This window comes from Euleptes europaea, chromosome 16, assembly GCF_029931775.1.
Source record: "Euleptes europaea isolate rEulEur1 chromosome 16, rEulEur1.hap1, whole genome shotgun sequence".
Lineage (NCBI taxonomy): Eukaryota > Metazoa > Chordata > Lepidosauria > Squamata > Sphaerodactylidae > Euleptes > Euleptes europaea.
In genome coordinates, this window is record NC_079327.1 from 7422625 (window position 1) to 7443226 (window position 20602).

At 47.8% G+C, this 20602-nt stretch overlaps 1 protein-coding gene across 5 annotated transcripts in view; it reads right to left on the minus strand.

The window, feature by feature from the left end:
- PCDH9 (protocadherin 9) overlaps nucleotides 1-14706 on the minus strand; it is a 770680-nt gene extending 755974 nt beyond the window's left edge. For 4 of the 5 annotated variants that reach the window (XM_056862105.1, XM_056862103.1, XM_056862104.1 and 1 more), the window contains exon 1: nucleotides 11595-14706. In XM_056862105.1, the coding sequence (XP_056718083.1) occupies nucleotides 11595-14630 (3036 nt within the window). In that variant the 5' untranslated portion in view covers nucleotides 14631-14706. Of the gene's footprint in view, nucleotides 1-10636; nucleotides 10700-11594 lie in introns of those variants that run through there. The other variant, XM_056862106.1, reaches the window with a different exon arrangement.
- Between the last annotated feature and the right edge of the window lie 5896 nt (nucleotides 14707-20602).

A 20602-nucleotide genomic window follows, 5' to 3' on the forward strand; every position in this document is an offset into this window, starting at 1 on the left:
AGCATGCCTATTATACTAGGTGCTGTGGAACACAGGCAGGACAATGCTGCTGCAGTCATCTTGTTTGTGGGCTTCCTAGAGGCACCTGGTTGGCCACTGTGTGAACAGACTGCTGGACTTGATGGGCCTTAGTTTGATCCAGCAGGGCTTTTCTTATGTTCTTATGAGGATAGGGCTATCCATGGCTACTAGTCAAAATAGACACTAATCATGATGCATACCTATTCTCTCCAGGATCAGAGGAGCATGCCCATTATATTAGGTGCTGTGGAACACGGGCAGGTTAATGCTGCTGCAGTTGTCTTGTTTGTGGGCTTCCTAGAGGCACCTGGTGGGCCACTGTGAACAGACGGCTGCACTTGATGGACCTTGGTCTGACCCAGCATGCCTTTTCTGATGTTCTTAAAATCCATTAATTTGGAAAAAAAATAATTCTGAGAGGAAGACCGAGCAATGAAGGCATAGGGGGATGAGATCAGAAGAGTATACTACACTGGGAGAGGTGCATGAATTTGGAGTGTATGTGAGAGGGAAAGAGGGGAAAAAACGGATTTCAGAACAAATAAAATGGGGAAATGCCTTTTTGGAAATATCTGTGCTATCAAAGGGGGAGAGGGAAGCTCATGTTAAATTTTCTGTTGAAACCAAAGAAAGAAAGATTAGGAAATATTGCCTTAAGAAAGACTGCCTGCTGCACAAATACCTCCTGGGAAAAAAAGTCTCACACACTGATGCAAGAAAACCTGAAGGTTCCACCTTACCAACACAGTCTCATTCCAAGAGGAAACGACAGAGAGAATGCAAGGCAGGGTTGCTACACCGGGGTGGGGGGGGGGATGGTTCGCGTGAGTTGGTCAGCTCTTTCTTCACCTCCGGTCCTGACCCCAAAACCTCCATTACTGTTGTCTGCATTGCGGCCTTAAAACAAAAAAGATTTATTTCCCACTCCGCCCGCAAAGACTGCAGGCCCCTTCCAAAGGAAACAGGATTCCAAATCAACGCCCCATTTATTAACTTCTGGAGCAAAGGCCTTGCTGCAGCGTGATATTTCATAGAAAGCCACAAACTATGTGGTTACACTGCAAAAACAGCATTCGTAGATCTTTAGTGAACAATTTGCTTGTGGGGTGCTTATTGGAGATTGTATTTGATATATTATATTGGGTTTTATGATGTCAGCCGCCCTGAGCCCTGGTTTGCCTGGGGAAGGGGGGAGAACGAGATGCAAATAAAATTTATTATCATCATCATCATCCTCCCCTCTTTGGGGCCCTGTAGTGTTTTTGCTCAAAATCAACCCCCAATAAGAAGCAAAACGGCTCTTCCATGGCCATTACCCTTCCTACCAAAGCTATTCAAAAGTGGAGGTAGGGTTGCCAGGTCCCTCTTCGCCACCGGTGGGAGATCTTTAGAACAGAGCCTGAGGAGGGTGGGATTTGGGGAGGGGAGGGGCTTCGGTGCCACAGAGTTCAATTGCCAAAGCGGCCATTTTTCTCCAGATGATCTGATCTCTATTGGCTGGAGATCAGTTGAATTAGCAGGCGATCTCCTGCTACTACCTGGCAGTTGGCAACCCTAGGTAGAGGGGGGGAATTACACCCCTATTTTCAAGGCTCTCTTACACATTATGTATACCTAATTTTCACCCGGCTGTGTTCAGTGTTGCACGATAGTTGCATTGCTAAAAACCATTTCGAGTAGGATATGTTAAGAGGCGTCTCCAAGCAATTTTTTAAAAAAGACAATGCTCTAATTTAGTCAATGTTACTTTTAAGTACATTTAAAATATGCGTTGCAATATTTGCAATCTCTCCCTTCATTGGTTCATTATTCCACTTTTAGAAGATAATCTATTCACTGAAATATCTGAGCCATTAAAAGCCCTGCTATGAGGTAATGCTAAAGTATAAAACAGCTCATGGATTTTACAAAAGGGGGGGGGCGCACAGATTCAGTTTCTGAGAGGTAGAACAGCCAACTTTTTGGAACACCAAAAGGGGTAGTAACAAGCACAGAGATATGATGGTTATTTGTATGAGGCATGATTTCAAAAAGGTAATGCTAATGGGATAATAATTCAAAGAAAACACAATGGACCCCACCTTTTCTTGGCATATATTCGTCCTAACCCAGATACTGTCTTGCCCAATAAGATGAGTGTAGCGAAAGAATTAGATTGGAAATGCACATTCCAAGCCGCATTACAAACCCAACTGTTACACTTGCTCTAAACCCTGCTAAGAAGTGCAAAGCACCTACCTCAGATCTGCATGTGAACTGCGATGCCAACATGCAACCAGAAGCACATCTGCATCCAGACGGTGCAAACTGTTGCTATTCCATGCACATGCTGTTTTGGAGTAACTACATGTAGATGTTTTCCCTTTCACTGCAGTTCAACAACACAGCACATGCAACTTAGGCAGCATATAAAGGTGGACTCTGTAAGTCAGGGGTGTCAAACATAAGGCCCGAGGGCCAGATCCAGCCCCTTATCCGGCCCACAAGCCAGCCTAATTTCAGCCCCACATGGACAATTCAGAGAATCATCACGAAAATCACATAAACTGCAGACTGCCCACAGAAATCAAGAAAGTTTCAAAAACAATTACTGATGGTGCTCGCATAAGATTTTGCCATGTTTTTTGGCATATGTCCATGCATGCCAACAATGAACTATGTGAACCAGAAGCTCTCTCGCCATACTGACCTCTGATCTGCAACAATACCAAATGGAACTCCAAGAACGTATAAATTGATGCAGCTGACATCTGTGAGATTTCAGCTCAAGTTACATTCTTCATGAGAACAATGGGACTGTATTCATTTGTCACAAACAAACCAGATAGACTAGTGACGAACCAAGCCTGCTTTCTTTCGGGGGTTAACACATCGGTTTATTTCTGGCTTAGGATCCCAGTTCGTGGGTAAGGAGTGGCACCCCAATTGTCGAAGGGCTGGAATTGAAATACCATGACAAGCTGAGGTTATAGAAAAGAAGGGGAGGTGGAAGGAGGCCATGAAGCTAAGTTGGGTGCATTTTTGTCAGGATCAAAACAATTTGTTAGCAATATCTGAGTACAGCCCGTCCAATTTACTCCTGAACGAAATGTCATTTCTGGATGCCTACCCACAGTTTAGGATTATTGGGTTGGGTCTAATCTATCGTGAATAGAATCGGTTCATGAAACCATGTCTCTTCCTCTGGCAGTAACCTGAGACTGTTTGAAAAACAGCTCCTAAAGATCCCATCATATGTAAAGACTTTCTCATATAACGCAAACACTGGTTTCAGGGACTTTTCAAGCCATGACATGAGCCTCTCAATCTGGAGCTGGTTTGAAGGGTCACAAGTTCCTGGGCTCCTGGCCAATACCAAGACGAATCTCAAAGTATGAACATTCGCGACCTTCCCAATCCAGTTAGGGTGTGTCATGAGTAAGCCCCACAGGAAGCAAGAGACTTCACCAAAACAAACGTGATTAAATCAGGACCCTCACAAGGCCAGATTTTATATATTGCAAAAAAAAAAAAGTTTTCATACACTGAAATTGATCTAATGCATCATATTTCTAAGTAGGAAATCTCAGCATACCAAGTAGTCTACTACATTGTCCTTTCCCACTGAGACTCCCCTGAATCAACAACTGAGCCGGAGAAAGAAGCAGAGGGAATTTTGTGTTTGTGAAGGATGAGGATGCGTCTCCGACTATAGCGGAGAAAGATCTCTGGGGATAACAGGTGCAACAGAAGCTACATCAAATCTAGATGAGTCCGGTACCTCCGGAAGATACACTAGAGGATTCTTCAATTTATGCCACTTGCACAGTACTGGACGCCTGCAGAACAGGAGCCAGGATTTGACAAACACAGTTAGATTACACAAGAGTCCGTCCAACTGACTCCTGAACAAAATTTAATTATTTACTTATTTATTTATTCGATTTATAACCCACCCTCCCCGGCCAAGGCCAGGCTCAATGCAGGTAACATCACTTAAAATATATCAAAGAATTAACAGCAAAACTAAAGATAATTCTAAAATTAAACAATAAAACCCCAATTAAAAGCCTTTAAAAATCCAGATAGCACCTAAATTAACCCATAATGCCCAGACTAAGCGGTAGGTTGAAGCCCCAATTAACAAAAATAACATACAAATGAGGGAGGAGTAGGGAGGCCAGCAAAAGATGATACCAGCGGCTGCCCTCAACTGTAGGCCTGGTAAAAAAGCGTTGTCTTGCAGGCCCTGCAGAACTCTTTTAGGTCCGGCAGGGCCCTGATGTTACTAGGCGGAGCATTCCACCAGGCCGGCACCAGGGCTGAAAAGGCCCTGGCTTTCGTCGAGGACTGCCACACACTCTTAGGGCCAGGGACCACCAGTAAGTTGTTATCTGATGACCGTAAAGGTCTTTGGGGGGTATACCAAGAGAGGCAATCCCATTGTTTCTGGATCCCTACCCACAGTTTAGGATTATTGGGTTAGTTCCAATCAATCGCGAATGGAATCAGTTAATGAAACCATGTCTCTTCCTGTGGCAGTCACCTGAGCTTGTTTAAAAAACAGCTCCTAAAGATCAGTAGACTTCAGAGTGTGATGCAGAATGGGGGAGCAGGACAGTTAATAGAAGAAGGGAGACTCCATATAAAATGTCCCCCCATACTTGTACACGTTTTTGGTCCATTTGCGAGAAGGGTGATTTCAGCTGACTCCCGCTCAAGTGGCGGTCCCATTCTGTTCCCAAACTTTTAGGGGGCTGCAAGGGCATAGCATTTTATGAAATTTCATAACAAAGGATCGGCAAGCCCCTGGCCACAAGGAACAGAGGAAGACCACATTGCAAATAGCTAGATTTGAGTCCAGGAGCACCTTAGAGACCAACAAAAATTTTCAGGTTATAAGCTTTCAAGATTCAAAACTCCCTTCATCAGACATTAGTATTATTTATTAAATTTCTACCCTGCTCTCTGTCCTGACCAAGACCGGGCTCAGAGCAGCACACATCCATCAAATACAACACGTAACATATAAAATCCAGTAATTCATGAAAAAACTAGCATAGGACTAAAATTTATCAGCAGCCAATCTGCACATATTTTGAACACTGGTCCATAATGAGCCAGGGGACGGCAATCGGGACACCTTTTAAGTTTGGTAGACAGAACAGAAAAGACAGGGAGGGGAGGCCAGCTATGTAACATACCAGTGCTACCCTCAACCGTAGGCCTGTTGGAACATCTCAGTCTTACAGACCCTGCCTGCAAGATACAAGTCTTAGGGACCAGTTAGCATCAGTAGTGAGATAAAAATCCTATGGCCCTAGCATTTCTCCTCTGCTGATTACAGTGTACATCATACCTTCCCAACCAGTGTCCTCTTCTTTGCAACACCCTTCCCACCTTCTGACTGGAATACAAGAACTCAGGGATATGTATTCCACCTAGTTTTCGACAAAAGGAGCTTTGACTCTCGAAAGCTCATACCCCGAAAATCTTGTCGGTCTCTAAGGTGTTACTGGCCTCAAATCTAGCTGTTCTACTGCAGAGCAGCATGGTTACCCCTCTGAAACTACCCACATTGCAAATGAAGGTGGTAGTTGGTGTCTGTTCACTGGAAACTCTTCCCAGCAAGATTAAAACCAAAAATTCAGTTTTGCTCGGCGAGCAGGGCAGTTTAGCTCATGAAATACGGAACGTGTCGGTCTCTCTCCTGCCCCAAACCAAATTTCAGCTTAATTTTAAGGAAGTAGAATTGTGTACTTAAAAAGTTGTCAAATGTAAATGGGTCACTGTTTTCATATCTTAAACATCTGTTGTTTATACCCAAGAAAGCACACTAGGGGCAAAGAAATTAATTCCCCAATTGCTGTCAACCGAGTTAGGGAACAGCAATAAACAGCTTACTGTAAAGCCGCTAGCTACAATAAAACTGCTGTCAATAAAGTGCGGCTGATATGGTTTTGCTGTGCCAGAAAAATACATCCTTTGAAAATGAAAATCTGAAATGGTAACTAGAAGAGCCTTCCTTGTCCTTATACACAAAGGAGCTATATCACAAAACTCTGATAGCGCCGAACTAGACACATCTTTATTTTCTCCTCTGAGTATGATACGATTTTTAAAAAGTTATACATAGCACATCAATGGGAAGACAAACTCTAATGATTCATGTACTCACACATACACACAAGATCCAGATGCACAAAAGTGCAGTGAGTTAAATGGGGGTGAAAGGAAAGAAGAAAGTGGAATTATTCTTGGGGCTTTAACCAAATGTCTCTCCATGCAGAAACATGCCCTGTTCTAACTTTGCATTTCCACTGCTGCTATTGAAAAATGGAATTATAGCTTAAGGTTATGTTCTGATTTCCATTACAATCCGCTGTTTCCACCTGCTTTTCTCCCCCCCTCCCGCCGCGGAAGATCTTTTCAGCTCAAGTTTTCCATACTTGGTCTCAACTCAAAGATTTCTTCAGAAAGCTGAACAAAATATGTTATTTTTTTAAAGATATATGGCAGCGGCATGTGTGCGGGTTATACATTCTCACAGTTGTTCTAAGATTAAGTCCATTCTTCCATTACGCACATACATATATATGTCACTAAAAACGGGCACATGTTATCAGCACCCCCCCCAGCACTGCTTTTCACAGATAAGCAAAATCATTCTAAAAATCAAAGCATTTTAACCGATAACGTGTTACCCAAGCGGTGATGTTCAAACACCCCTATTTCACCAAGTGTTTTCACCAGGACTGCTGCTTCTCGCACTGAGTTTTATGAGGATGTTTAATAGAGGTGTTGGTGGTTTTTTATAGTAAATATAAGGAAATAAATCACACTGCAACAAGCCACCTGGGATGGGATAGTGTCTTTAGTTATCTGCAGAACTGGTTTGCTGCAGTTTTCGGCAACGCTCGCGGGAGCCCTGATGAACTCCAGATATATTTTACGGCTACCTGTGCTGTTATTTAAGAGTACACCTTAACCAATTTTATGGAAGATGTCTTGGGCCCTGCCTTGGGAGTGTGAAAGTAATTAATACAGCTCACAGCAATTGCTGCTCCGTTCTGGGACACAAATTCTGCACCCTGATCAGATTTCCCATCCAAGATGCTAAATGCTTTGTTTTTTCACGGACCTAGACTCGGTTCTTCCAATCCGGATGGAGAAGTCTCATCCCATGAAGTACTAAACTTGGAGCAGAAGGAAAAGGGGGGCAAGGCAAACAGAACCTAAACCTGGCCTTTCATTCTCAGTTATTTTCTGGGACTTCCCAAGTTCTGACTGGATTCCAGTCCATAACTCTGGGCATCACATCTAATTTCAGCACTACACACTGTGAACAATGAATGAAAACTTTTGCACCTACCCAACAGGCCTACTAGAGAACTCAGACACTCTAATGAATACTTCTTCTGAGGTCAGGTCAAAGATGTCCACCCAAAGGGGAGAGAATTTCCACCTACAATCAGGCTTAACAGAGGGCAGGGACTGGCAAACAATGGGAGTATTGACGGGAAATATTTCCAGTAATATGACCTGTCCTCAGGAAGTCATTTCTATCCTATCTTCACATGCCCAGCAAGCAGAACTGTGCATCATTTCCTTGCAAATGTGATCTGCTGGACTTCATGCTTATCTATGTGCGGCATATACAAGGTTTTCAACATTTGTATCTAAGATTTCCTGCACCACAGGTAATCGGATCCTAATGCACAACCCCCTTAGACCTGTTTACATCTATCAGCCAATCCTAAATACTACTGCTAGCATATCTCAGAGCATATCCCAATGATGCAACACCATATTTTATGATACTGCATTGGCCACAGTGATAAATATTCTTTTCCCCAAGCATCTCTTGGCAGTATAACAAATCTTAAGGAGTACCACATCGATCCCACTGATTAGCTGGGGTAAAGGATAGACCAGACTTATTAAAGAGGCTAAATGTTTTATGAGAGCAAGGGTCCAATGGATCAAGAAAGCTATCGAAGTAACCCAGCACAAACCATTTTCAGCTGCTGTAAGGTAAGATCATTTTTTTAAAAGTATTTGGGGATGCAAAGCTCAAAGAATTCAAACTCGGTAAATCCTTCACTAAGCATAAGAATCACTGAAAGGATCTTGAAATTTTAGAGTTTGGAAAAGCCAACAGGGCAATCCTAAGCAGAGTTACACTATTCTAAGCCCACTGATTTCAACAGTCGTACAACAGAGCTACTCTGCTTAGGACTGCACTGTGAATAGCAGTTTCTTTTTTGTTGTTGTTCTGTGCATTATTGAACTGACCCCAGTTTTGTTTGTTGACTTCTGCATCTCAAAGAAGCATTTTTTAAAAGCCAATTTTGCTCTGTTATTTTATAGAGCCAATCCTACCATTTCGCAAGGAAGCCAAGAGAGAATACAACGGGTGAGTCCATTTGCAAACGTCCCATAGAAATGAACAAGAGCTGCCCCAGAACATGATAGACGGTGCTCTTTTGCGCTTCAGCACAGCTCGCTCAGGAAAACTTTCCACTGGATTAATGCAGCCTATTTAACAAAAAGATGTCAAACACAGAGACTACCTGTAGAACAACTCCCAACACAACACTCGTAACCTCAAGACAAATTGAGCTGCTCAGTCATTTTGACTTTTACTGGACGCTACTATGGGAAATGATCCGGCGCAAACTCCACTAAACTGAAAAGGAACTGTGCGAGAGTCTTTCAATCCACTTCAGTTGAGTTCATGTGTGAGAACTTCCTCATGGAGTGTGTCCGTGCCCGCCATACTGTGACTCCAATATCCCTCAAAAGATAACTTTACAAGCCAAATGCTTTTCTTTTTGATAAAAAAATTTATTCAACCCTCTCTGCCCGTCGACCCCCCAATACGTACATGACTTCTAGAGAATGCATTCCCCAATGAGTGTATTTGGGCTGTAGTTTTAATGGCTGTGCCTAACAGTGAATGACAAGCATCAAGAAAAGGTATACTCGTTTCTCCACGAATCTTGCCACCAAAGATAGCAGAAAATGTGGTTTCCGCCATCGACACCATCTTTCCAAAACTGGCCATGTGTTTTAAAATATGGTCAAGGCCCCCCAAAACAATGAAAATGTGTTTGAGTCATTATTAGTGACTCGTGGGAAACAGAATACAGCTGTCTCTTTCACCATCAAGCCCTAGCCAATATCTGACGCCATCTTTCCAATTGGGAACAAAAGCAGTTGCCCTGTTGGTATCAAAGTGAAATAAACAAGATTCCACTGGTTGAGATGATACTGGGCCACCTTGGCTGGCAAAGAAATAATCCTGTTCCTTCTGAAAGCCTGCCACTTGATACCTGGGTGCCATCCAAACCATTCTGGATATTATCCATTTCCCCTTCTGGCTTTAACCCCAACTCACCACAATTCATAAAAATAAGCACATCCACACCAAGTTTTGCGAGACTGGTAAAAATAAGTATATCTATAGCATTCTCTCTCCCTCCTCCATTCTCCCTCACACACTCTAAACAGTAAGATTTATAGGCAAACCCTGCATTTACGTTTTCTCACCCTCAACCATCTACTCTCTCAGCCAGGTAGATTGTTTGTGGTGGTGGGGGGGGGGGTTGTCTCTGCAGTGTTATTCCCTATTGGACTCCTGAAAGAATTTAAGACTCATTCTTGCAACAGAGCCCGGGAAATGATAACTAAAGGGGAACAGAAGCGCTTAGCATCAAACCAGAGACCCTGGGGCCACCCAAAATGGAAAAAAAAACTTGGGAAGAGCGTCCTCCGATTTCAAGTTCTGCCAGTTAAAAGACAGGTTTAACGGCCAGTGGGTTTTCCTTTTCTCAAGAGGTGAGCCGGACTGACGCTCACCAACAACTGGCAAATGTGCTTCTGAGAGGCCAGAGTGCTTCAAATTACTTATGAAGGAGTGCTTACGTGGGAAGCATGTCCCCCCTCCTCTTCCAAAGTCCTTTTAACAAGCTTATGGAGTGTTCTGGGGGCATTTACTTTGACAAGATACCTCCTAAGTGGGAACTTTAAATACAGTGCCTTGTTATCAGAGAGATCTCCAGAAGTCACGGTGCAGTTTGGAGGAGAATGACCCACAGCTTGGGAGAGGAGAATGGTCATTCACCGTCTTTAATAGCACAATCCTCCCCTTCCCCATCCGCCCCGGCCAATATCCCCCCCATCAGCAATCCAAACAAACCGCCATATCATACCAACTGCTACGTGTCCCTGCTACTCAAAGTCTTAGACAACTGATGGAATGAAAACTAAGCGCTAAGGAGAGACTGCAAAACACACACACACACACTCACGGGGGCTTAACTAAGGGTCTCTTCAGCGCGACCGTCATTAAATAAAAGGTTTCTTTGGCTGTAATGCCGGCTTGAACCTTCCCATCCCCCCATTTCTTATCTACTGCAGGATTGGCAGCCGGCCAGCCCAACCCGCGTGGTATCCTAGTGCCATCTACAGGCCCGTCCCGACTTTCTAATTCAGTGGCAAAAGACAAGCACCAAGTGAAATGAATTAGACAGCACCATATTTAAATCTTTATTAGCAGGGAATTATTTGACCCAAAGAAAGGAGGGGGGGGAAACCACCACCCTAACGTCAGATTTGGTTGAAATGCGGGTCTCCCAGCCTCCCGCGGCATATTTCACAGCTTTAAAATGGGTTACGGCAGATCGCTTGTGCATTGCTGCTATAAGAAAATATTTACAATGGGATGGGTTTTCTTTCCTGCATAATTATTTTTTTTATTATTATTATTCAAAGCAATGTATTCATTTCAGAAGTGTACTTTGGCCATTTTTCTTTAAAAAGAAGAAGAAAAGAAACACATGCAAATACAACCCCTCCTCTAATCGACACGCAACTTTACTACCGTACAACAAAAAAATCACTGCAGTTCCAAAAAAGAAAGAGAGAGGAAGACTTTCCTGATCACTTAGTTATACGCTCGCCAACAGACACTGTGCAACACAAGCTGAAATGCCTTGCAAAAGTCTTCCCAGGATAACAATTACCCCTCCCCCTGAACAACAAAAAAAACCTTAACAAAATGTTCCAAATCAGTTTGTAACAAACGAGAAATTTCAATTAAACCAGCCTCATTTCGAAACATCATCTTTTTTTTTCCGTATCAAAAGGAACACATTTCTGAAAACAGAAATCCCAAAACAGTCAATTGTGTTTTTTTTTCATCTGACAAATCAAGAAACGATCGTTCATCTTCGGTCAATCTCCATACCCAGATGTTTCGGGCAAGTTTTACACAATTGCCTTTTAGCTCTGAATGAATGTGTGTGTGTCTGGGTGCATAGGTGCATGTGTGTGTGAGCATGTAATTCTTCCTTGGAAAAAAAATCAGTGACCCATACAATCTTGGACCATCATATCTGTTCTAAAAAATGCATAGTCTTGCCCCTCCCCCCCCAAGAGATAGCGAAAGGGACAAGTATTTCCCCCCCTTCTCTATCCATACTATAACTAAGCTAAAATTACAGTGAAAGATACAACATCCTAGCACTTTAATACTGGTTGACTGGACATTTGTATGCAGTACTTATAGACCAGTAAAAGTGCTCGTTTACCTGTCTGCTGTGCAAGGGGCCCTTTGCCTTGAAGCCTCCTTGGGAACTGCACTCTGAGGCACTGAAGTGATCTGAACTAGTGGAAGAGCGTTTGGAAAGGGTGTCACAGCCCCCAACAAAGGTGTTGTCCAAAGGGAGTTCCTGAATCACATGGTGTTTTTTCACCGAGACGGGAGTGTCAGGCTTAAGATGAAAAGCAGACTGCGGGGAGGCGGATTTGTAATGCTTAGCGAGATCGGGGCTGTTCGGTTTAAAGGTGGTGGGCGGGGCAGCGCCCCAGTCAAATCTTCCTATACTTTGCTCCTCCAGCTCAGCTGGAAGGCTAATGGTCCCGTTGATCGGTTCGTGAACCGCATCCTCAGGTTTGGACTCCTCAATGGTCACAAAATTCAACAGGGAACTCTTAGGAGACTTCCTTTTCTTCCGCTTCTTCTTCTTGTTCTGTTTGTTCTCCTGGTTGGGGGACATCCACTCAGCCCCTTGCTTGCTCCGCTGGGCCGCTTTGAACCTCGAGGCGTGGCGGCAGCGGACCAGAACGGTAACAAAGATCACCACAATGACAACCATGGCGCCCGCCACAATGGCGATCATGATGGTAAGGTAGTCCTCGTTTTGGTAGGGCTGGCTGCTGTCTCCAATGTTCCGATCCAAGGGGGTTTCCATAGTCCTGCGGATCAAGTCATAAATGTAAGAGGCGTTTCCAGCCGTGTCGTTGACATACAAAAACACGAGGACGAGAGTATGCAGGGATTTAGGATAACCCAGGTCGCTGATGTTGACCACTAACCGATGCAGCCCCACATCAGTAGGAGTCGGCTTCTCTTCCAGGGTAATGTTACCCGTCACTGGATCGATACGGAATAAACCTTTGTTGTTTCCACTAACAATGGTATATTTGAGTTCAGCGTTCATTCCCGTGTCGATGTCAACTGCAAACACTTCCGCTACCACGGAGCCAGGGATAGCCGAAAGGGGCACCAGTTTAAAAGAAGTATTAGAAGGTGGGTAGATGACCACCGGACTGTTGTCATTAACATCCATGACATTTATAGTGACCTTTGCGGTCGATGAGCGGGGTGGTTGCCCTCCATCGATGGCCTTGACGTCAAAGGTGTAGGAACTCTGCTGCTCTCGGTCAAAGGAAACATTTGATTTTATAACTCCAGAATAAGGATCCAGAACAAAGTTCTCGTTGTCATTCAGGATGGAAAGGGTCACGGCCTTATTCTCTCCTGCGTCTGCGTCAGTGACCGTGATCACTCCAACGGTGCTGTACTTTGGTAAGTTCTCCGACACAAAGAATTGAAAATGATTATGAGTGAATTTGGGACTGTTGTCATTCTCGTCTAATACCGTAACTATGACAGCGGCTTGGCTCTGCAGGGGCGGGGTACCGTTGTCTCGTGCCGTAACGGTGAAAATGAACCTCTCCTGCTCTTCTCGGTCGAAGACCCGGGAGGCCGTCAAAACCCCCGTCTTTCTATCCAAATCAAAAAAGGAAGCATTGGGGCCAAGCTGATACACAATGTCTGCATTTTTCCCACTGTCCTCATCCGTGGCACTGATAGTGGTTAAGTACAGACCACGGCGATTGTTTTCGGAAACCGACAGCTCAATTACTGGCTGGCTGAAAATTGGAGGGTTGTCATTTTCGTCCTCCAGCTTAACTCTTACCAGGGCAGTCTGGTTCAAACTGGGCTTGCCGGAATCTGAGGCAACTATTTTAAAGCTGAATTCTTTGGTGCCCTCGTAGTCCAGCAAGGAAGAGGTCTCTAACAAGTACTGGTTGTCGTAGACAGCCTTCAAGTGGAATGGCACCTCTCTCTCAATGAAACAGATCACTTTGCCATTCACATCCGTGTCCTTATCTGAGACTGTAATTAGGGCGATCTTGGTATTGACAGGGTCTTTCTCAGATAAGTACACTGTGCCGTTGATGGGGCTTATAATGTACCTGAGGTCTATGTTAGGGGGGTTATCATTAACATCAGTCACATTGATGGTAACCGTTGCCCGGGCAGGCGTGGAGCTACCATCGCTGGCCAGCACCGTCACCTTGTGAATAGCGGTCTCCTCTCGATCTAAGGCCCTCTGAACTGTAATCAGCCCAGTTGTGTTGTTTAAAGCAAAGAGTCTTTTAGTGGCGGGAGCAACCTGGGCCCCAAAAATGTATCTGATCTCTGCATTGCTTCCTACGTCTGCATCTGTAGCATGAAGCTGGATGACCGAGGTCCCTACGGGGGCATTCTCTGGGATGTGTACCTCCACCTGACCCTCTTTAAAAACTGGCCTGTTGTCGTTCACATCACTTACTGTGACCTGGAGGATAGCTGTGCTGGATTTCTGGGGGGTTCCTCCATCCTCGACTTTGATTTTCATCACATAGGTGTCTTTCTGCTCCCTGTCCAAGTTCTGCTGCACAATCAGCTGCGGCCACTTCTCGCCTTCCGGAGTCTCCACTATATCCAGCCCAAAGACACTCTGCCCATTCAAAAGTTCATAGTGCTGCACCCCATTGAAACCGGTATCAGGATCCGTAGCCGAGGGGATGGGAAAGCGGCTGTTGATCAGCGTATTTTCAGGGATGGAGATATTGATGACCGGCGAAGGGAACATGGGGGCATTGTCATTGGTATCCTTCACAATGATTTTGATCTTGATCAGCCGGAAAAAGTCATTGGGGAGAATCACCACCTCCAGTTCGAAGAAGCACTCGTTCTCTTCCACGTACGCGGCCCCGGCGCAGAGCCGCTCCCTGTCGATTCGGTTGGAGGTGGTAAAGATCTCCCCGGTAGTGCTGGACACTTTGACCAAAGGGGCATCCCCGGCTTTGGACACCAGCCTGTAGACGAGACTTGTACTGGTCCCTGTGGCAGAACTGATGTGAGAGATGTTCAAATCCTTTGGTATGTTCCCAATGGGCACGTTTTCCGGCAGCTCCTCTCGGATTGTGTAAATAAGTTCTTGGGCTACGGCAGAATCCAGCCTGAGACAGGCAATCAGGGCAGCCAACAGGTAAAAATCCCTCAGGTCCATGATAAAGTGTTTACAGTTCCTTCTCTTCTTAGGATCGCAAAGGGTTCCACGGAGGAGAGCCGGCCGACTGGCAGGAGGAGAATCACAGGATGCACCCCGCCGGAGCTCTTATTTCCAGACAGCCTCTGTCAACACAATCACAAGGACAGCAACAAAAAAACACAAGCGTTATTGTCTCGTTCCAACCAGCCCCAGATGCAGCTGCCAAGTCATGCTCCACATTTCTGCAACACACATCCGAGCATGTTCGCAAATGAACAGCCACCTGCTTTTCTTCCCTTTCTGGCTCCAGCAAATCCTTCCTCTCTAGGCATACACCAGTCCACCACCGCCAGCCTCTGCGCCCGAGCGCGAAGGAAATTTAACTGCTTGCAGGGCAGAGAGAGAGATGCAAATCCCTCCCTCCCTCCCAACGCATCACAGGATATTTACTCCAGCCCCGCCAATGCTTTTCCGCGCAACTTTCCGTGAATCGCATCCTAAGCGCCACACACAGTGCCGCCACTCCTGCCTCCCCACCCCTTGTTAAATTACCTAGCCGGATCCCCCACCACCTCGCCTCCTCTCCTCTCTCTTTTGCGTTTTAGATCCCATGCAAGTGCGACACGGCGGTCTGGGCTGTACCAGGATCCAGACCGCCTCTGCTTCCACGGCTGCATCTGCGGCAGTTCTGGCCGGCAGGCTCTCCCCATCCTGATCCACTCAGACAGACAGCCACAGGACTTCCCCCCGTCCTCCCCCCCACCAAGAGCCAGGCAAAATGTCACCTTCTCCAGATGTTGCAGTGTGCCTGCGTGTGCGGCGGCTGCAGCCGAGAAGGTTCAACTTCAAAATAAACAGGAGGGGGGGGGGAGAAGAGAAGCAGGCGTCTGGATCCAAGTCCGAAGCATGGAGCCAGATGTTTACAAAGGCAGATACAGGGGGATCGCCGCGTTTGGGTGGGCTAAAAAAAACACCCTTGATATGGGGGGGGGGGTTCCCTTAATATTGGTGGAGGAAGGGGCAATGATATAGGGGGGTCCCCTTGATCTCGGTGGAGGAAGGGGCGATGCAGCTGTGGTCGCCAGCCTGCCCCCTTTGATGGGGGACCCAAGAATCAGCTCGCCATGCATGAATTCTGCAACCGAGCAGCGCCGGGGAAGGGAAAGAGAGACTTGGGCTCAGAGACCCTGATGGGAGACAAGTGAGCTGGAAGGGTCCTTAAAGACTGGGGGAGGGGTGATCATCTGGGGGGAGTCGCATCCGGAACCCAATTCGGAGCGGGGAAAGAGGAGCGACTCCGGGTCTTGGGGGGGGGGTGGATGGGGGTGGCAATCATCTTGGGGGGAGTCGCATCCGGAACCCAATTCGGAGCGGGGGGAAAGGAGCGACTCCGGGTCTTGGGGGGTGGGTGGATGGGAAATCATCCGGGGGGAGTCAGCTGGGGGGGGGAATCGGATGGGGGGGGGCAGTCAGCCAGAAGCAGCGACCTGCCATCTGCATTGAAAACCCAGGCGGCGACGTGTCCGCGCCGGGTCTCCATCGCCCTGATGCAGGCAGGCAGGTCAGGGGGCTGCGGGGAAAGCGACCTCCGCGCCTCCCCCCCCCAAAAAAAAAAAATTACCGGCACGGCGGCGATCTTCCTCTCCTCCTCCTCCTCCCGTCCGAACAGATCTCGACGCCCGAATTAAAGGGGGGGGGAAATATATAGGGCAATCCTCTTTCTCTTCCAAGCCCCCCCCACCCTTCCCCGCCAAAGCTGCTCCAACTTTGCGCTCACCCCGCCGGGGAAGAAGGCTCCGCGCCATCCATCGCCTCTGGAGCCCGATCCGGAGCGGGGGGAGAGGAGCGAGTCCGGGTCTGGGGAGGGAGGACCATCGTCCGCACCAGTTGTCACAATTGCGATGCCATCAAAGGTTCAGGGATGGAGGGATGGAGGGATGGAAAGGATGGAGGGAGCCCCGCTCCGCCGCGGGTGGGTCATCCTGGCCGGCGGAGCGACGCCCAGCCGGGGGTCGGGGGGTGGGTGGGTGGGGGGCGGCGCGGGTCCTCCTCCTCCTCCTGGTCCTCCTCCTGCGCATCCACCTCCCCGCGCGCATCCTCCGCGCCCCGGCCGCCTTTGCAGCGCGCAGCCCGGCTCCGCTCCGCTCGCGCCCCTCTCGCGCTCTGCCCCCGGCCGCCCGCTCCGACCCTCCCCACCAGCCCGGGAGGAGGGGCCGCCGCGGCCGCGCCCCCTCCCCGCGCCCCCATTGGCCGCCCGCCGCCGGCGCCGCCCCCCCCCCCCCCAGCCCGGCCAGCCTCCTGACGGGCCGTCGCTCAAGGCCCGGGGGGCGGGAGGAGCGGGGGCGCTCGGGCGGACCCTGTCCCGGCGCCTTCGGGGGTCCCCCCCCCCTCGGATGGGGTGCGTGGGGTTCGGAAGCGCCCGGGGAAGGCGGCCGAGCCTCTGAGCGCGCGCAGAGGGCGGGCCGAGAAGGACAAGCCTGTCAGGGCAGTGAGGAGAAGGAAAGAGCATCGAGGGACCACCGTGGGAGGGGACCGCCGGGGTCATCTAGTCCAACCCCCTGCCCAAGGCAGGGCGTGCACGACTGCCTCCCGCCCCCGGCGACCCCTACTCCATGCCCAGAAGATGGCCAAGGTGCCCTCCCTGTCGTCATCGATCATGGAATCAAAGATAGAATCGTAGAGTCGGAAGGGACCACCAGGGTCATCTAGTCCAACCCCCTGCCCAAGGCAGGGCGTTCACGACTACCTCCCACCCCCAGCAACCCATACTCCATGCCCAGAAGATGGCCAAGGTGCCCTCCCTCTCATCATCAATCATAGAATCATAGAGTTGGAAGGGACCAGCAGGGTCATCTAGTCCAACCCCCTGCACAAGGCAGGACATTCACAACTACCCACACACACACAACTACCCCCCCAGTGACCCCTACTCCATGCCCAGAAGATGGCCAAGATGCCCTCCCTCTCATCATCTGCTTAAGGTCATAGAATCAGCACTACTGACAGATGGCCATCTATCCGCTTCTTAAAAACCTCCAGGGAAGGAGCGCTAACCACCTCGCGAGGAAGCCTGTTCCACTGAGGAACCGCTCTAACTGTCAGAAAATTCTTCCTAATGCCTAGATGGAAACTCTTTTGATTTAATTTCAACCCGTTGGTTCTGGTCTGACCTTCTGGATCAACAGAAAACAACCTGGCACCCTCCTCTATATGACAGCCCTTCAGGTACTTGAAGATGGTTATTGTATCCCCTCTCAGTCTTCTCCTCTTCAGGCTAAACATACCCAGCTCCTTCAACCTTTCCTCATAGAACTTGGTCTCCAGACCCCTCGCCATCTTGGTTGCCCTCCCCTCAAGTCCAGTAGCACCTTAGAGACTAACATAATTTCTGGCAGGGTAGGAGCTTTCAGGAGCCATGGCTCACTTCTTCAGATACAGCTAGGATGTGAGTCCATCTACCCTTAAGTAGAGACGAGTGAATTAGACCCACAACGGCAATGTAAATGTCAAAAGCAACTAAATGACATTAGCAGGCGTGATTGGATTAGGTGTGATATGCAGAGGGGTAGCAGGGTGGAGAAATTAGCATGGGTAATGCGACAGGAATCCCAGTTCTCTATTAAGTCCCAAAGAATGCATAGTCTTGAGCTTCATTAGTGCAATTACTAACTGTGGGTTGGGGAATTTTTGGAAATTTTGGGGGGTGGAGCCTGAGGAGGGTGGGGTTTGGGGAGGGGAGGGGCTTCCATGCCATAGCTTCCACTTGCTCATAGCAGCCATTTTCTCCAGGGGAACTGATCTCTGTCGCCTGGAGATCAGTTGCAGTGTCAGGAGATCTCCAGCTGCCACCTGGAGGCTGGCAACCCTATCCATGTCAGTGAGTTGACTGGCAAAATTTGTTGGAGAAACAGATGGCCATTTTTTCTAGGGGAACTTGTTAAGTCCGCGTGGGGAGGACACACGAGGTCGGAGACGGAGTTCCAACAACAACCGCTTTATTCAGAACGAGTACAGAACTGGAGAACTCAGTGAACCAGCCCTGCTTATATGCCCCCCCTGATCCGTGATTGGGGGGGGGGAAACAGTTCCCCAAGTAGCCAATGGCATGTGCAGGTTTTAGGAGCCTTCGTTGGGACTCAAGTTCCCCAGGTTTCCCCTGCTTACCAGCACTAACTATTTACATACACAACAGAACTGATCTCTGTTGCCTGGAGATCTGTAGTAATAGTGGGAGATCTCCAGGCACCACCTGGAGGTTGGCAACTGTTTTAAGGTTGGGAGGGACCTCAGCAAGATCTAATGCCATAATGTCCACCCTCCAAAGCAGCTGTTTTCTCCAGGCAGGGTTGTCAACAGCCTGGGGTGGGGTGGGGGGAATCTTGTCTTTTTAATAGAGACTTCATGAACATATGAACCTGCCTTATACTGAATCAGACCTTCAGTCCATCAAAGTCAGTATTGTCTACTCAGACCGGCAGCAGCTCTCCAGGGTCACAGGCTGAGGTCTTTCACACCACTTACTGCCTGCTCCTTTTAACTGGAGATGTTGGGGATTGAACCTGGGACCTTCTGCGTGCCAAGCAGATGCTCTGCAACTGAGCCACGGCCTGTCCCCTTCTGGGCAGCTGAAACTTTTCATGACATGGAGGCAAAGAACATCCCCTAGTCCGATGGTTGCCAACCTTTTTTCACCTGCATACCCTGGAGAAAATAACAGCTTCAGAGAACAGACTCCAGGGCATCACATCCTGCTGAGATCCCTCCCTCTCTAAGGTCCTCCCTTTCCCGGCATTGCCTGGGTCTCCTGGAACTTTCCAGGCCAGAGTTGGAAACCCTACAAAATGGTCGATCCGTGTTTTTTGCGGTGCTGCCTATGGGCAAAGATAGAAGCTACAGTACAAAAATCTGTCGCTGCGTAAAAATCATATGATTTAGGCAGGGTCTGTTCAAAATCGTTAAATCCAACTCTTTCCCACTCCCCTTTTAAGACAGTTTTATTTAGGACTTCATTTGACTATTTTAATTCTTATTTATCGGCACCCCTAATTGAGATTTTACATTGTGGTCTTTTACGTGTTTTGTTACAATTATTGTTTTGTTTCCGTTGTCAGGTGTCTTGAGTTCAGTAAGGTAGGAAAGAGGCTAATAAAAGTTTAAAATAAATTAAATAAATAATTCTTTGTTTCGGCACTGCATTGTCACTCTTTCAAAGGGGTTAAGGAAGACCACTTAAGGAAGAATCAAACCGGCTTACAATCACCTTCCCTGCTCCTCCCCACAACAGACACCCTGTGAGGTAGATGGGGCTGAGAGAGCTGTGACTAGCCCAAGGTCACCCAGCTGGCTTCATGTGTAGGAGTGGGGAAACCAACCTGGTTCACCAGATTAGCGTCTGCTGCTCATGTGGAGGAGCGGGGACTCAAACCCGGTTCTCCAGATCAGAGTCTACCACTCCAAACCACCGCTTTTAACCACTACACCACGCTAGAAAACAGCAAGGGTGTGTGTGGTCCTGCCACGGCTCCTAACAGGATACTAATCTGCATGAACTGTTGGCCTGATCCAGACAGGGGACACTTATGTTTTTCCCGGTGACAATCTTAGAGCTGCAAATGGGGACCAGGGCGAGGTAGATTTGAAGGGAAATAAAAACAAAATAAAATAAGTAGGCAGGGCTGCAGAGAGATGTCAACAGTCCCCCAGTTTTGGATTCTAACCAGAATCCCCTTCGAACCAGCAGAACTCACACCAGTGGCTGGAATGAAGCAGGCGTGCAGCTGAGATCTCCCATAGGTGCTTTGCCTGGATTTCAGGGTCCCTTCAGCAACGTAAGCCTCTAGAATTTGGTACCCACGCTCCCACCCACCCACCCACCCCCCAAAAAATCAGCAGCCTTGTAAGCAGAAACTTTAAGAGGCTCATAGCTGGATGTTTGGATCAGGCTGTAAATTGTTGGCCAGAATCTGACCACGTGTCACTGACATTGGAGT